At 37.7% G+C, this 18,646-nt stretch overlaps 1 protein-coding gene across 1 annotated transcript in view; it reads left to right on the forward strand.

The window, feature by feature from the left end:
* Positions 1-18,646, forward strand: part of megf6 (multiple EGF like domains 6) — a 340,497-nt gene that overhangs the window by 184,281 nt on the left and 137,570 nt on the right. The window contains exons 5-6 of the mRNA XM_028794622.2: positions 4,830-4,952; positions 14,971-15,093. Of these exons, the coding sequence (XP_028650455.1) occupies positions 4,830-4,952; positions 14,971-15,093 (246 nt within the window). The remainder of the gene's footprint in view (positions 1-4,829; positions 4,953-14,970; positions 15,094-18,646) is intronic.

The raw sequence follows: 18,646 nt of genomic DNA on the forward strand, positions 1-18,646 counted from the left end.
TAATCGTTCTCCTTGGAATAAGTCCGGAGAGCAAGATTTTGTAGAAAAAAGCTTACAACTCTGCGTATTGCATCAAAGTTTAACTCACCTCAGTTCATCTTCAAGGATGTTTGCCGACACTGATTTGATTCTCATGTTTTCATCCGTTTTCTCTGAGGATGTTGATTTCCTCTCAGAGCTTAGACATTCAGTAAATTAAAATTGACTGCACTAAACTGACCTGGCCCAAGTCATTTTCCCTTGAGATAGATTGCCGTTCTATCTGATTGTATTTCCTTCCTTACGTTCAGTGGTGTTTGTATATGCGCAGACTCCATAGCCTATCGACCAAGCAACAAAGTAGTTGAAACTACATCCTAACATATTCATGATGATGTGATTGTATCATTTTACTATATTTTATTTATTTGATTCTATTTTCCAAATGTGGAAAACAAAAAACTATGTTCCTGAAATGCCCACTGTTCACTAAAGAGCTTTGATTTCTGCCATTCTTTCTCTGATTCTTTTTCAGTTATTCATTATTGATATCCTTCAAGTTTCAAGACTAGGCATAGAAATCCTGTCTTAATAAAGTGTTGCTTCATGGTAAACATAAGGCACATGCATGTGCATCAGTTTACCATTTCAGATGATTCGCTGTACGCATATGGGTATGATAAAGGTTTACTTGTACACAGATTAGGCAATTTTACATGAACTTTGTGTAGGCTTATTATATAGGAGTACAAAGCGCATTCCTACAAATGTTTGACAAATTAGCCAAACAGCCCATACTTAAAATGTCTTAATTATTTCTAAACCAAGAGTTGACTGCAATTGATCTGTATAGATTTATCTTGACAGAAAAGAGGGAGATTATTGTCATAAGCTATCTTCTTGTTCTTCTTCTTCTTTTGGCTGCTTCCGTTAGGGGTTGCCACAGTAGATCATCTTCTTCCATATCTTTCTGTCCTCTGCATCTTCTTTCATATCTTTCTGTCCTCTGCATCTTCTTTCATATCTTTCTGTCCTCTGCAAGCTTCCACTACTCTTTCCCATAACTTCATGCTGTGGCTTATCAATTTTATGCCCCTGTAGTTACTGCAGTCCTGCACATCCTCCTTATTCTTAAATATCAGCACCAGTACACTTCTTCTCCTCTCCTCAGGCATCCTCTCACTTTCCAAGATTCCATCAAACAATCTGATTAAAAACTCCACTGCCATCTCTCCTAAACACTTCCATGCTTCCATAGGTATGTCATCTGGACCAACGGCCTTTCCATTTTGCATCCTCTTCATAGCTGTCCTTACTTCCTCCTTGCTAATCTTTTGCACTTCCTGATTCACTATCTCCACATCATCCAACCTCTTCTCTCTCTCGTTCTCTTCATTCATCAGCCTCTCAAAGTACTCTTTCCATCTGCTCAACACACTCTCCTCGCTTGTGAGTACATTTCCATTTTTTTCCTTTATCACCTATAAGCTATACCGTACATTAAATTTTCTCTCTCTAAACAATAATGATTATGCTTTCAAATTGTTTCCCAAATCTTTATAAGTAAAGTTTATATTTACATTCCTTGAAAAGCACACACAAATGAATTTCTCAAAACAAATTTAACACTTCTCCATCACAACCAGTTTGCTTTTGAAGTTAACAAGATACTTGTGTATTTCTCTATTAACTTACCTTAAATGAATTATTTTTTCACATAGCAGCATTTCCCCTGTATCCAATTCTCTCATAAATTCTTTTAAAAAGACTCCAAAGCTTTCCTAACAGATGTTCCATCTGGACTAGCAAATGTAGGTCTTAGCAGAAAAATGAAGAAATAATAAACTTTTTTAACTTTGTGTCAAAGAAAGACAACTTGAACTTGAGGATGAAAATCTTAGAACAACTTGCTGCATCTTTTTGAAATCAGATTTTTAACTTCATTTTTCACAGCCCCTACAGCTGGTGGCCAACAATTTTCTCATGCATTTCTTCATGAAAAGGCCTGCCATTTCCAATTGAGTTATTTTATTTTCTAAAGCCTCAATCATTACTAATTGAGCTGTTTTTATTGAATACTAGGTGTGTTCTCTGGCTCTGACCAGGAATTTTTTAAGACAATGGTATTGTTAATCAGATGTATCAGAAATACTATTAACTAACTGAACAAGTTTCTATATATGTATTTATTGTATTTTTACCAGGGGTTAATATCATTAGTCTGCGGTGGGCTGGCGCCCTGCCCGGGGTTTGTTTCTGCCTTGCACCCTGTGTTGGCTGGGATTAGCTCCAGCAGACCCCCGTGACCCCTGTGTTAGGATACAGTGGGTTGGAAAATGACTGACTGACTTGACTGACTAATATCATTAGTTCTCTGGGGCTCCTTACTGTTGAACATGCTACATACAATTGCCCAGGAATAAAACATTTGTGCCGTAGGTCAATTCTTGCATTTCCTAGTGACTAACTTTGGTTTTTGTTGATGGTCATTGGAAGAATACAGGTTTGCAAAAAACTGTATTCTTTTGAGTTCAAAAAGGTAATTAGTAGTGCTAATAGGGAATTTGGGGTATAAATATAGTTTCATCCTGTAGCACATCCTGTAAAACAGGTAACTTCAATCAGAATTGAATATAATGCTTTAATTTGTAATCTTCTACCGTGAAGCTTTTGAGGGTTTAGACCAAAAGTAATCGTATAAATAAACAGAAACATGGCTTATTTTAACTTATGACATGCAACACTGACTTTTACATGTTGAACACTTCCATGGAATGTACAATGACTTGAACAATTTTAGCTTTATACTAAAAAATACAGATGAAAAAAATAATATTGTGAAATATGCACAGTGCTTGAAGTGGAGTTAAATTACTAGTGGTACTCTGTTTAGTTGACATCTTGCTCCTTGTTGCCTTTTGTTATTACTTTTACATTACAACGTATTAGTCAAACATTTGATGGAACTGCTACACTAACATTCAATATTTGGGAAATGGGGTATGCTGGTAGCTGCCCATTAAAAAGCACTGCAGTGTCTGACTCTTGTACAGTATGACTGGAGAGTAATGGAGAGATGCTGTTGCTCCTGGTTTGTGTTGTACCAAGGACATAAAGTGAGCTGTGCACTGTCCTGGCCCTTCACCATTTCTGCTTTGTGAACTGGAGTTTAGCAGCACATTGTGGTCTGACTTTCAAGGGCACACCTCAGCTCTCCACAATAATGAATGCATTTCATCACCAAGAGCCTGTTATCTCCCCAACTGTTATTTGAAGTATATGACAACCATTCTTCAAATGTGTATATATGCTTTTTTTACCGCATTGCAAGGAGTAAGAAGAAGCCGAAGAAAAGGGAGTACTGAGTGTACCCAAGGAAGCAACTTACTCAGCATATCTTCTTTGAGCTTCACGGAAATTTCCTCCTCCTCCTTCCCCTTTGGCTCTGGTAGAGGCCCTTATTTGCATAAAGTGGCAGTCTCACTTCTCTGGGTGATTCCTTCACCAACAAATATGGACAAATAAACATATGTTGGCAAATTTTCCTTTTTCAGTAAAGTTACCAAACTCCAATCCTATTCATCAAGAGATATTGAGATTTTGGAGTATTTTTTATTGTTACCCCTACATATTATTATTTATTGCATTATATATATATTTATATATATATATATTAAATATATTAAATAACCATAGTAAAACATAATAAATTGAAAGAAAATTATGTTTCATGTTGCGTTAGAGGTATTCGTTGCGTTATATGTTTTCGTTCTGTTTGGCTTTGAAATTAACATGCAAATACTTTTGAAACTTACACTTTTACTGTAAATCGTCAGTAAAAACTATTTTTTGAATTAGGTTTTCTTCAATATCGCATTGAATTTTGATTCCGTGTTTGGACTTACATTGTGACAATGCAACATATAACTGCCCATGAGTGAATATTGTTTCTTTCTCTCTAATAAATAAACCAACTTTTTCTAAATGTTTGTCCCTGTGATTTGTTAATTGTCATAGCAAAAGCTATTCTAACGGGAAACTTTAAATGTTTTAATACGAATGGCATATCAAGATCTCCTTTGGTGTCTAATGTTATCCGGGGAAGATGTACTACATTACCTTTGTTGTCGCCTGTTAAAATTTTCGACCACTTTTGAATACAACTAATCTTGTCCTATTGCATAGCCCATCTCTCAGATATAAATTACACAATCTCTCAGACATATATTACACAATAACATTACGATACATCCTTCTTTCAACAGTAATTTGGCTGGTGGAAGACCAGACAGTGTTAACAGTTGTAGATATTCAACGGGATATTGTAAGTTGATGTTTTCAACTTCCGCACAATCACCACCCACTGTTTCAGCATAGTCCATTGATACGCATTTAACCAATTTGCCATGTCACCAATCAACAATTATTGCGTTAATTTGTTTGACTTAAACGTTTCTCGGTGGAAGGATTGCCTGTGTGTTCATTTCTTCTTCTGATAACCCTTCGGGATGGAATTCTTCAATAAGATTTGAACATAATAAGTCTTCCTTTATTGGGAACATAAAATGAGGAAAACGTAAAAATTTATAAGAGCTGAGACCACAGGAATTGTGTCTAATAAAAGCATTCACACGAATGAGAGGTGAGAGGACCATGGCCGCTGAAAATGTTTGAGAGGATGACAGGACTTGAAAAAATCTCTTGGCAATAGTCTCGTCTCAAGATTTTCTTTTATAATAGAGATATATATTTATATTTTCTTTTATAATAGAGATATATATCATTAATAATGTTACTGTTTATCTGAGGATATTAGTTGGTTAGTTGTTTTTTTTTTCACCCCACTGCAGATGTAAATGAATGTTCAATCAGCAATGGAGGATGTCAGGACCAGTGCTGCAATACCATTGGGAGTTTCTATTGCAAGTGCCCTTCGGGACAGAAATTAGGAAGTGACGGAAAATCATGTGAAGGTATGAATCAGTCCAGGTTGATACAAAGGCTAGTTTTGGAACTTTTCTGGTGATAATTCAAGGAATATCATTTACTATTCTCAAAATGTGACCTAAATTATTGAAATTGGGGTAGGGTAGTAGATAGATGGATTATACTGTATACCATTTCAGTGACACCTGAAGTAAAGAATGGACCTTTGCGTAAAGAAATCTTGAAAACCCATTGCCAATTTTCTTACCAAAGAAGATGTTTTTGTAGCATTCAAACTTGGAGTCTGGTTCTTTGCCCTTGCATAGACTGCTGTCCAGTGCTAATGAGTTAGACAAGAGCACCACTGTGACCCAGAAAAGAATAGGTGGGTCAGAAAACAGATGGACTAGGACATTAGAAAAATTCTGATAAGACCAGGCCATTTACCATAAGAAAGTTCACTTATCCCACCCTCCTAATTTCTCCAAAATACCATCAGTCAAGTTTAGAATTTCCCTTAAGTCCTTATTTCTACCACACTATAGACCTATAAATATCTGGGAGTGCAGCTGGATGATAAATTAGACTGGACTGCCAATACTGATGCGCTGTGCAAGAAAGGACAAAGCCGGTTATACTTCCTTAGAAGGCTGGCTTCCTTCAACATCTGCAATAAGATGCTGCAGATGTTCTATCAAACAGTTGTGGCGAACGCCCTCTTCTACGCAGTGGTGTGCTGGGGAGGCAGCATTAAGAGGAAAGACGCCTCACGCCTGGACAAACTGGTGAGGAAGGCAGGCTCTATTGTTGGCATGGAGCTGGACAGTTTAACATCTGTGGCAGAGCAAAGGGCGCTCAGCAGGCTCCTATCAATTATGGAGAATCCACTGCATCCACTAAATAATGTCATCTCCAGACAGAAGAGCAGCTTCAGCGACAGACTGCTGTCACTGTCCTGCTCCACAGACAGATTGAGGAGATCGTTCCTCCCCCAAACTATGCAACTCTTTAATTCCACCAGGGGGGGTAAACGTTAATATTTAACATTATACATAGTTATTGTCTGTTTTTTTTTTCACCTGTATTATTATCATTCTTTAATTTAATATTATTTATTGTATCAGTATGCTGCTACTGAAGAATGTGAATTTCCCATTGGGATTAATAAAGTATCTATCTATCTATCTATCTATCTATCTATCTATCTATCTATCTATCTATCTATCTATCTATCTATCTATCTATCTATCTATCTATCTATCTATCTATCTACTTAGAAATTTATTATTTTTGTGTGAAAATTACCCTTAACTTTCCAACTGTGTCCACATATTCTTCTTGAACTAATTTTATAGTAACACCCTGGATCCACTATACTAATTTCATTAATAATTTTAAAAACTTTAATCATGCCACCTCTTACTCTTTGTTTGCTTTGCATACCTTTCAGTCTTGGAATCTGCATTATTGGACTGTCTCTAGTGCTGCTATGTCCTTTTTGTAGCCTGGAGACCAAAACTGTGCATAGTAATCCAGGTGCAGCCTCACCAGTCGGTGATAATGGTTAAGTTTAAGAATAACCTCCTTGGACTTGTACTCTACACATTGTGCTATATAATGTAACATTCTGTTAGTCTTGTTAATGGCTTCATAACACTGTCTGGATGTAGATAGTGATGAGTAGACTATGACTATCATAAGAGGTACTTTCAAGTTTCACACATGCTATTGTGTGTTCATATCTAATATTTTTATTTCCTATGTATAATTTTATTTACATTAATTTGCATCTGCCACAAATATGCCCAAGTCTGTATTTTGTCCAGGTTGCTCTGCCATGATTCAACTGATTCTGGATTAGATGTCATTCCACCTAGTTTGTTATCTCTGCAAACTTAACCAGCTTGTTATTTATATTATCTAGATCATTTACATATTAGTGGCAGCCTCAGCACTGACGCAGAGGGACACCACATTTAACATCACCCTATTTGATAAGGTTTCCTCCCACCATAACCCTTTGCTTTATTTGTTTGGTCGATTTTGCACTCTTCTACTCATTACACCCTGAACTCCCACTGCTTTTAGTTTGATGCCCATTTCCTCATGTGGTACCTTCTGAAAATCCATATAAATAATATCATATGTGCCTATCTGATTGTATGTTTTTATTTTTTCCTCAAAAGAATTCCAGTGTATTGGTAAAAGACAACCTCCTTCATCTGAACCCATGTTGACTGTTAACTGACACTCCTGCTCTTGAATCAGGTAAAACTGATCATCCAGCCAAAAATTGGAGGATCACTAGGCTAAACATTATCTGTTGCAGGGAAAGCAAAAGCTCAGTTACTAATCCAAAGACAAATCTAGTGAGCAATTTAGCCCTGCTTCTGTTTTACCAGTGTCAAATGTGATATCTACTGTAGCTGCTGGTGAGTAAGGCAGGATCAAGCACGGGTCAAATACATGACAAAAGAAATCTCTCAGTCCAAAAGTTCATTTTAAAAGATTTAGTGAAAATTCAAAGCAAACAGTCCACACAAGAATAAAGAAAAAATGTTGCTACACACATAGAATAAAAGGCAAAAAAAAGAAAAAATTGGAAAAATGTCTCTTCTCTAAACTTTGTTTTTCTTTTCAAACTTCAGTTGTTTCTATACTTAAAGATACTTTATTTAGCTTTCAGTAGCTCTAAATGTACAGTACTGCAGTTCAATAGAGCATGTTAATTTTCATGCTGTAGGACATGCTAAGGCACGGTTTAAAACCGTGTGCCCTTCATGCCTTACTCTCGGATATGCAGGTCACTAACTGAGACTGGTCTATAGTCAGAGAGACAAGAAATAGTTAGAAAATCCCAATTCAATTCAGCTTGTGGGGGTTGTAAGAACCTCCCATAAACTATGCACTAATACAGTATATGGACAAACATTTAATATAACTTAAATAACTGGCAAATCTACAGTACTTTGCCTGCATTTGTCCTAACTTTTAAAGTAATAAAGCTTAACTAATTCAGATACAGTCTAAATTTTATTTGAAATTACCCTTACAAAACAGTTAAAATTGTAAATGACTTCATTCTCTTACATTTTGCAATCTTTTACAAACATTTCTCAGTGAATACTAAAGGCAATTTCAGAGTCTGCTTAGTTCAGTTCATGGTTGTGGTAAGCATCTTCAAGCGTAACACAGGAACCAACCTCATTAGAGTGTCAGTCTGTCACTAAGCACACATTCACACATATACACTCACTTGTGCAAGGCTAATTTAGAGTCAACAATTAACCTAACCTGGGTATCATCTGATTATAGAAAGAACATCAAAAGAACTTGGAGGAAAACTTTCCACTCACACATTGGAAGAACATGCAATCTCCATGTAGTCAGTGTTTAGGTCAAAATGTAGACCCAGTCTTATTTAACTGTGGGGCAGAAGCACTAACCACTATAACACCATGCTGTTTGGTGTATTGTTCACTTCTTATGTTAAGTAAATATTTTCTGTAAAGTAAGCGTAACCATGGTTTTCTGAGCTGTTCTGCAAGTCATTTCCACGCTGACATGTAATTCTGCAATCATACTCACTCTGGCTTTTTTTCATGAGGAATGTGAAAAATGAGCCTTTCACTCTGTTGAACTAAAGGAACATCCATTTGACTCCCAGTACTCTTCAACTGAAAGGAAGCATCAATGTCCCAGCGCTCCTTGATTCAGGCCAATTCCTTTAAAATAATAGCCATTTAGAATAACTGAATAACTGATGTTATTGCTCATATTGTAAGTGAGTGTGGACAAAAAACTACTTGTAAATGGCTCGCTTCCAAGGTGTTTATTATTTAAACTAGACATTGTCTGCATTGTTAATTGTCTGTTCATTCAATTAACACCTAACAAATAGTGCTAAGGAAATGTGGTAAAGAGACACAGAGGGAGTGTTAAAAGAGAGCTGTGAATTACTGGAGAGGCTGGATAGGAAGCAAAATTTTGTTTTATAAATTCAATTTAGTATTTAATTTTCACCTTATAAAAGAGCTAACATTTTATTTAATCCCTGTATTTAAACAATTAGTGATATTTATCTGTATATTTTTGGAATAAATGTATACCAATATGAATCTTAAAGAGACATAGTTAAACTGGGCTGCAATAAAGATAACTCTGAAGTTATTCTGAAATGGCATGCCAGTCCTTTGCAAGGCCGGGGCAAACACATACACACATATAGATTAGTGTCTGTAAGCTCAAACTTTTGAAATCAAAAAAATAAGCAGATATCACATAAAAGGTATCCATGCTTGGGACTGCAATTAATCTTATTGGCTTAAGCATGTGGGAATTCTGCATAGATAGTTAAGCCCAAATCAGGCTCGAGATGATGTGTAATGATCCTGCTTTACAGTGTTAAGCCTGAAAAACTCTCGGGACAGTATCCTTCTGCCATCAAGTAAATGAAACAACATCATACTGTAAAAAGTCATAATATTTCTATGCATTCACTTTATGGCAACCCATCAGTATTCATGAGTGGGATGGAGCCCATCTATCCATCTATTATCCAACCTGCTATATCCTAACTACAGGGTCACGGGGGTCTGCTGGAGCCAATCCCAGCCAACGCAGGGCGCAAGGCAGGAAACAAACCCCAGGCAGGGTACCAGCCCACCGCAAGGCACGCAAACACACACACACCAAGCACACACTAGGGACAATTTAGGATCACCAATGCACCTAACCTGCATGTCTTTGGACTGCGGGAGGAAACCAGAGTACCCAGAGGAAACCCACGCAGGACACGGGGAGAACATGCAAACTCCATGCAGGGAGGACCCGGGAAGCGAACCTGGTTCTCCTAACTGCAAGGCAGCAACGCTACCTACTGCGCCACCATGCCACCTGGGATGGAGCCTTCAACCAAAAACACATTGGCAAGTGAAAAGACATAAGAACAAACTAAAACTGAACCATTGCTTGAATCGAGTGATAGTGATGATGATATGAGTTGGTCATCAGACATTAACACGGACAGTGAAACTGACACATGTTCAATAGATTCAGACCCACCAAGTTTCAGTGATGTTTGTGTTGGGTGTTGGTTTCATACCGCTGCTGACAATCTTGCACCTTCTCTTTGCCCATTTATGTGTAACCCTGGTCTAAAGATGTCTGTTGATCATGATTATCCAGGCTCAACAGATTTTGATTTTTTGATAATTGTGTGGTACAGAAAATAGTTATACTAAATTTGCATCAGTACAATTGTGGACAATAAATATACTGTATGCTGCCTACTATGATTATGCTGATGTTCTGGTGTTTACGTGTTTCTAGTACAAAATAATAACATTTTTTAAGAAAATACAATGCTTTTGGCTTATTTTTGGAGGTACACATAACTCCAAGGAGGCTACTCCTAAACTCTTTGATGTGGTAAGGTACAGGGTTGTGTCACTGTTCTACCATGTTGCCTGTATGGACGCTAGAGGTGCTGTTGCCCCGTGGAACCCCACAGACAGACGTCCAGGACACACGTTTAAAAGCACCAAGAAGAATTCTTTAATAATTTCTTCAAATAAAGTGCACAAAGCACCGCACACTCCACAATTCTCCAATAACAATAATAAGAATAATCAATAATCAATGCAATAATCACAATCCTCCACTCCTCCCAGCAGCTCCGTCACTCTACCACCCAACTCCGGCTCTCCTTGCTGAGGTTCCCAAAGTCCTTTAAATAGTCCATGACCCGGAAGTGTTCCTTCTCCGGGTCAAACGCCACATCATCCTTCCTTAAGTAGCCCGGAAGGACTGCGGGCTTCCGTCCTTGTGCCTCCAAAGTACTTCCGGGTCGTAATAACAGTAGGAGTACCCAGGTACTTTGTGAGCTCCCCCTGGCGGCACCCACGGCACCCAACAGGGCTGAGGAAACGAACTCCATGTCCCATGATGCCTTGAGGGAATCCAGGGAACCATTTCCGTCCAGGGGAGCTGCCATCTAGTGTCCCGGGGGAGGCAGTGTCCTAAAAAGCCTGCTCTTCCTCCTTCTTTCTGTTCAGGGACGTCCCAGCCAGAGTGAAATGCCGGCCGGCCGTCCATCACACCTGTAATACTACTACTAATACCAGTGCTACAAGCACCACAAATAATAAAAATAATAATGATGGTCATTAAATAGTAACTAAAAATAAAAATAAAAGTCTGGTAGTAATTAACTATATAATTGGAAATACAGCACATCTCTAGCACTTTGCATCACAACCCCTCTCTGTATTTATTTGTTGGAACTCATAGTAAGTAGCCAGGAATATATTATGGGGCAGGATTTGAAAAAGTACCTCAATCAAAATTCCATCTATCAGTCTGTTGGGACTGTCAAAAAATACATTTCAGGGAGGATTCAAGCCATAAGTTCCACCTAATTGCAATACCTATGTAAAAATGTATGTAGATTCATGCAAAAGTAAATTTTAGTCACTCATATACAGCATACTTCATAAGGCTCATTCATGTCCCTGAAACCATCAGGCTAATCTGATAACTTGTCAGATCTGTAGCATTAAGCAACTAATATCTCTCTATTATAAAAGAAAATCCTGCAGAGAAACAGTAGGGCGTCGAGACGTGATCTTCACGTTAAAATCATGGAAGACACTTAAAGACCCGCGAGACTAAAGAGATTGGCCATGGAGTGTCTCGCGGGGGACCTTAAACATGAGACTTTGTGCCAAGAGATTGACCCAGGACCGTCTTTCGGGGACGCTGAACATGAGATTCTTGCAAGACACGCCCTACTTACAACCAAATAAGAGCACGGGCAGCAACACACTCAGTCGTGTTTTGGCTTTGGGCACACACAGCTCCAGGGCTCTCAGCGCATATAAAGTGTATAAGGACAATACGTTATAGATGAAAAAAGACAGTACTTCTGTAATAAAGCATTTCACTGAAGGTCGCATATGGCGCAGCAAGCATCTTGCTGTAAGACATGAACAATCACTGCGCCACCGTGTTCCCATGTTTAATAACATGCTTTAACTCATATCATCATGAAAATGATATCACGTATACTTCTCAGTATTTTAATTACTCAGAGAGCTGTAATATTACGAACGCAATGGATTCTGTGTCCTGTCGGTGGAAGAGCACGTAGTGATTCAGGCACATAGAGCACATATAAGATCAAATACAGTACACAACAAAGCATTTAACGTGCTACTTTAGTTACGATGGGATTTGAGAAACTAGTAAATTAAACAATTTTAAGATGAAGTTTATGTTGTTCTACTTTAATGACAAAATAAATTACGTGATTAAAGTGGAAATTTCGAGATTAAAGTTGACATTTCGTGCTTTTTTCACTGTACCCTAATAAGCTTTCATATGACACTCAGACGTTGGGCTACGAGTCGCCTTTTCACGCCGACTTTGATATGTGACAACTTTTTTATTTCGGGCACTGTGCGACTTTGTGAACTTGAGCTTTCGAGTTTCTCCGGCACGCTATGTCACTTGATCAACTTCCTTTTGTTGCTTATATAACTGTTTAAACCAACAAATAGTGCGTTTTTCTTTGCCTCTATTTGGTATTCGCTGAAATTCTTCTATTTTTCCTCGTACTTTTGCCATTGCCTTTTCACAGAAAACTGTGCTTATTTATATTGATTTGCATATTCAAAGAGGCTTAATTCTGGGAGGAGTTGGGGCGGGACAGCAAGCGCGTGCACGTGCGTTTATTTCCACGCTGAGCGGGATTTATGTAGCGGAAGAATGCGGAAGTTGGCGAATGCACAGATTCCTGCATCTGGATTTTTCTGTGCGTAAGCACATTTCGGCTTTTGTGCTAACGTCATGTTATAGTGCGAATTCTACGCATGGCGTTATGCATGAGGCCCCTGGTGTCATTGAAACAAAAGCAGGATAAAGCGAGGTCAGAAATAAAAGACAGAGTAGAAAACAAAGTAAAACGTCATAAAGAGGTTAAAAAACAAGGGGGCCAAACACATGCAGAGCAGGTTAGAGATAATGAAAACTGGAATTCAAAAGCCTCAAAAAAAACGTAGGCGCGAAACACATGCAGAGCAAGATACAGAATATGAAAGCAGAAAAAAGTGTCAAAACAAAGAAAGTAAGCATCTCATTAGCGCAAAAAAAGAGAAATTATTACTCTGAGAAATAATGAAAAGGCGAATAGAGATTGAATATATGGACACAGGTGATATGTCAGAAGTATGTAAATATTGTAAGGCTTTGAAGTTTAAGTCAAGAGAATTTGTAAAACGGAGTTTACCTCACATGCATTTATTGGTTACTTTGCAAAAAAAATTATTAACTGCTGATGATGTAGATCGTTTTGTCTGTGCTGAAATTCCAAACAGAGAAACCTATCCTGAATTATGGTACAAAGTCATTAAACACATGTCTCACTGTCCTCATTTAAAAGATTCAGCACATTGGGACTCGAAAGATTCCAAATATTGTTTTTACAGAAGTTCAGAAATAAAAGTGAAACTAATGAAATAGCAACAATTCAAAGAGAAAAAAAATCTTAAAAGTGTGTATCCAGAAAAACAAAAACGGGAGTTGGCGAGTGAAGCAAACAGGGGGGCTAAGCCCCCTAGTAATGTTAAATTTAAAAACACTCCACAGGCCTTTATCTGAGCATTTCAGTAATTTTATATGTTGGTATCAATTAAGAGACGATCTTTAAAAATTGTTTACCATACAAAAGAGTTGCATTAGCTTACTGCCACCATAGTTAAATTAGGCTTTCTTATTTGTTTACATGCTATATTAAATATATTGTTTTATTTCATCAACATCAGTTAGAGTGAGTTCTAATGAAGTAGAAGTAATTCAACATTACAATCATCTTTCATATATGAAAATATTTAACTCCATGCTTTGCTGTTGTGGTTCTAATATTAAAAGGTGTCTTTGTAGGCTTACAATTTTCTTCAAAATAATAAATGACACTTATGCCATTTTACATAGTAGTTGTATTATCTATCTATCCGTCTATCCTGTGTGAAGCTAATTGTCCTTGAAAAGATTCTCAAGGAGCAATGGTCTCTTTCATTCACAATAATCCATTTTAATTTTCGGTTTAAATCTGTGAAGTATGTACACATTCTCCCTCTGCCTTTCTTGGTTTTCCACCAGTTACTCAAATTTTCTCTTACATCCTCAAAGATGGGCAGGTTAATTTAATTGCCAACTTTAATTTGCCATTATGTGCATACAAGTAAGGGTGTGTGCATGAATGGGCTCCTGCAGTGGACTGGTTCACTGTGAAGGCTTAGGTCCTGCCTTGTATCCAATGCTGGTGAGTTAAGCCCCAGCCCCTAACAACCAGCAATGAATTAAACAGTTTAAGAATGTTATATTAAAATTTCTGTTCCTCACAAACAATCAAAATAAATTAATTTCTAGTGCTGTTCACTTAAGTTTATTTGTAAATTAGTGGGCTTTTAAATGGAGCAGAAATAGAGCCCATACAGGTATATAATAAGTGTTAATTAGTCTTTATGTATCACCGAGGACCTGGATTTGGTTGCTAAGCCTGGAAATTGTCAATATATAATCTTGCACTTTCTCAAAGTCTATGCATATTGTTTCCAGGTATTCCAGTCACCTCTGATATTCCAAAAATATATTTGTAATTTTAGCTGACCTTGAAAAAGCCAGCATATGAAATGTGGTAAACTGGCATCCAGTCCAGGAATAGTTCCTTCCTTACAGTTTCTGCTGCTAGAATCAACAGTAGCTCCCTGCCACCTTTTAACGATGTTGATGGTTTTAATAAAAAAGCTATGGGCAAAGAAAGAAAAGAGAAAATGCAAGATTCCAGCTGTTTTTGAACTTTTGCCAAGATAGGAGGAAGGATAATCCATATGTAGTTTCCTTTTCATTTGATGTATGATGAGCATTTCCGTTATCTGTTCGCTGAAAATTCCAGGGAGCTTGCTCTAAACCTCTCTGGACACCACCTTGCCAACTCACAATAATTCAACAGCATTCCAACCAGGAAATATGTTACAAGAGTTTTTCCTTTTGTTTCCTATGTAGATGTCGATGAATGTGCTATCGTGAATGGAGGTTGTCAACAGGCCTGCATTAACACAGCAGAGTCCTTCCATTGTGAATGTGATGTGGGCTACCGACTACATACTGATGGAAGGACATGTATCAGTAAGTAGGCAAATGACTTAACTATTTTTAGGTTCTTACCTTATCTCTCCAACGACTGAAATAATTTGTTTATGATGACTGTCTTAATGAAAAACCACTTTCCTTCTCTGAAACAAAACAGTTGGCTGATCCTGTATTTATTAAAATGGTTTTGCTGAAAAATATACACCATATTACTCTTGGGTGGCACAGCTTCAGGAGGCTGTTTTTGAACCTCAACTCGGTCACTTTCTGTGTACTATTTGGATAATCACCATGAGTTTAGATATTTTACTGGTCATTCCAGTTTTCTTCCCATAATCCTTAGACGTGCTTACACATTGGCCCCATATGAGAAGTATTGTTATGTCCGTTATTGTGCACTCTGATAAACTGGATTCCTATTTGGTGTTGGATCTGGTCTTGTGCCCAGTCATTAAGGATAGACTCTAACTCTCCTAGCCTATAGCAAAAAAAAAGGTGAATAGATGGCCGAAAACGTACTATAATAATAACTTTGCTCTGCATCACTGCAAGTTCAATAAACAAAAAGTAGAATATATTTCAGTAAACCCTGTGTTGGCTGGGATTGGCTCCAGCAGATCCCCATGACCCTGTAGTTAGGATATAGTGGGTTGGATAATGGATGGATGAATGGATAAACGGATATATAATCACAAATAAAGTGATGACAATAAACAAAGTTGTATAAATTCACAAGCAGAAAGAGCTAAATAAGAGAAAAGATGAAGAAAACCACCCAAAAACCATTACTGTCCATCCTGCTTATTTCTGTTTTGAGTCACAGAAGGTAGAGCCCTGTCCTAGATGCATCAAGGTAATGTAGAAATCAACCCTGGATGGGACACCGGTGCTTCCTAGGGCATGTTTATTGCACATATCATCTCATATAATTTTCAGAGCAGCTTTTACTGGTGAAAATCATGGTGGCAGCAGCCGAAGCAGATCAGTCAGGACTTTCCAACAATAGATTCCAGTTCTTCTTGGGGAATTCCCAAAATATATTCCCCACAGAATACTCTGGGTCTGCTGAAGGGTCTCCACCCAGTGGGATGTACCTTGAGCAGCTCTAGGGGGAGTCACTGGAGGGTCATCCTTGCAACATAAACAAACAACCTCAACTGGCTTCTCTTGGTTTGAACAAGCAGTGACTCTACTCTGAGGCTCTCCCAAATCACTGAACTTCTCACCCTATCACAGAGTGTCAACTCAGCTACCCTGCACTTATACTTGCACTCTCACTCTTTCAGTCACTACTCACAGCTCATGACTATAGGTGAAGACAGTTCGTAGATTGACTGATAAACCAAGAGTTTTGTCTTTAGACTCAGCTCCTGCTTCATCACCACAGACCTGTACAGCACCAGTGGAACAGTTAATGCCACTCTAATCCACTTGTTGATTTCACATTCCTGTTTTATATCAATTATAAACAGCATCCCAAGATACTTACCTCTCCATGAAGGGTAGTTATTTTCCCCTCTTATGTAGGGAGAGCAATCCACTCTTTTCTGAGAGAGAACCATGGCCTCAGACTTTGAGATCCTGATCCTCATCACAGCTGTTTCATACTCGTCAGGCAGCAAATTGCTCAAGTGTGTGATGAAAGAGTCACATACAGATTAGGACAACATTATCATCATCATTTAAAAAAAATAAGTTACTGTTAGCAAAAATTCTACGAGAGCTGTGTTCTGAAGTACCTCACCATTCTGAAATGCCTAACGAGAGCTGTAAACTAATGTACCACCATTGATTTGGTGTTGGCTTCTTTTTATTTCATTTTTAAGATATCATAAAACATTCTCATTTTCAAAGTGATAAAGACATTTAAGTCCTGCCTTAGGATTCCATCCAAAAGTGGATTATATTCATGGTGGAGAGTGAGCAACTAGCATGACCTTTTCTTACCTGAGTGATTGCGAATCCTTGAGTTTTTGTCTTAGAAGACAGCACACATTTATAATTGTTTTTTATGTCATGGTTTGGCCTGGACTCCATTTTAAGTTTAGTTGACTCGTTCACTGTGGCATTACAAAGTTCATTAGGTTCATTAGGAGTACATTAGGTTCTGGAATTAAAGGAGGCATGATGACATAGTGGTTAACTTTGCTGCCACATGGATCCAGTATCCTTGGTTTAAATCTCACACTTTGGTATGGATTTTGCATATTGCCTCTGTCCTTGTGCATTTTCCTCCAGGTTCACCTATTTTTCCCACATTCCTAAAGATGAGCATTCCAAATTGGACTAATGTGAGTGTGATTGTGGGTATGTGCATGAAAAGGCTGTGTGATGCACTGTTGCCAACCTTGGGTTGGTTCCTGCCTTGTGCCACATACTGATGGGACAGACTATGGTATCACTTATCCTTGAATTGGATAAAGTAGTTTTTGAGGATGTTATGCTTCTGATAATAGTTTAATGTACAGTCTCTCTAATTTACTTCTGTGCGTATAAATACATACACATAACATCAGCAGACTATTGTTATAATGAACAAAAGAAATGTTACTTTGTTTGAAAATGTGAAACTGTTCAGAAAATAATAAAACTCGCCTTATAAGTATAATTTATTCATGTAGGGATTGATATTTTTTTAAAAAGTTTGTGCATTATTCTCCAATTATATCCGACATCATTTTCTTTCAGTCATATGCTTTTTTCCTCCCATTATAAAAATATTAGGCAAATGCAGTAACCTGTCTCTCCTGGCAAGATACATTATTGAATTTCTTTTGGCTGTGAAGTAATTCAAATAGAAAATGAAATGTTTAAAGTTGACACTTAATAAGTGGTCAAGATATTCAGTGTTAGCCATACGCCATCAGGTGAAGGCTGTCTTTATGAAGTATCTATAATTGAAAAGGCCAAAATGGCAGAGCTGTGAAAAACAGCCTATTCTACACTACACTGGTTGAAAGCAAAATATGTGCCAGGAGTTAATGAGCCTTTCTGATGCTCCTATCATTCAGCTAACACAACTATGGTTTCTTAGGTCAAATGTTCAATTTAGAGCATTGGGAGATTCATGTTATTCCTCTTGTACCTAGTAAAGAGTTCTTTGCCAAAAGAAACATTTGGGCATTTTTAAACAATTGTTTTTTTATTATTTATTTCAGCTCATTTCCTTGATTTTGCCCCAGACACACAATATTGTACTTGATATTATCAGTAAATCATTGCAGTGACCTTTAGCTGCTTGATGTATTAGCGAGGTCTGTACTTAAATCAGTGATCGCTTGCTGAACCCTTTGCATTAAAACTGACAGATGTACTGAAATGGAAATAACAGTAAATCTAAGGATTCTGCCAATGGCAGTCTGCTTAGCTCATTAGTTGGACTGAACATTGCTCTCTTAACAGCCAGACTTTGTCACCAGCTCCTTGTTTAAAGGGCTCAGTACGCTTAGTTCTGACTTACTACATCAGCTCCTCGATATTTCAATTTGGATAACAAGGAAGAAAAGAATATTGGGGGAGTTATACACATGCTCTTCTGATACTGCTTTTAAAATTCTTATTATAATATACTTGCAAACTGTTAGCCATA

This window comes from Erpetoichthys calabaricus, chromosome 2 (genome assembly GCF_900747795.2).
Source record: "Erpetoichthys calabaricus chromosome 2, fErpCal1.3, whole genome shotgun sequence".
In the NCBI taxonomy this organism is placed as follows: Eukaryota; Metazoa; Chordata; class Cladistia; order Polypteriformes; family Polypteridae; genus Erpetoichthys; species Erpetoichthys calabaricus.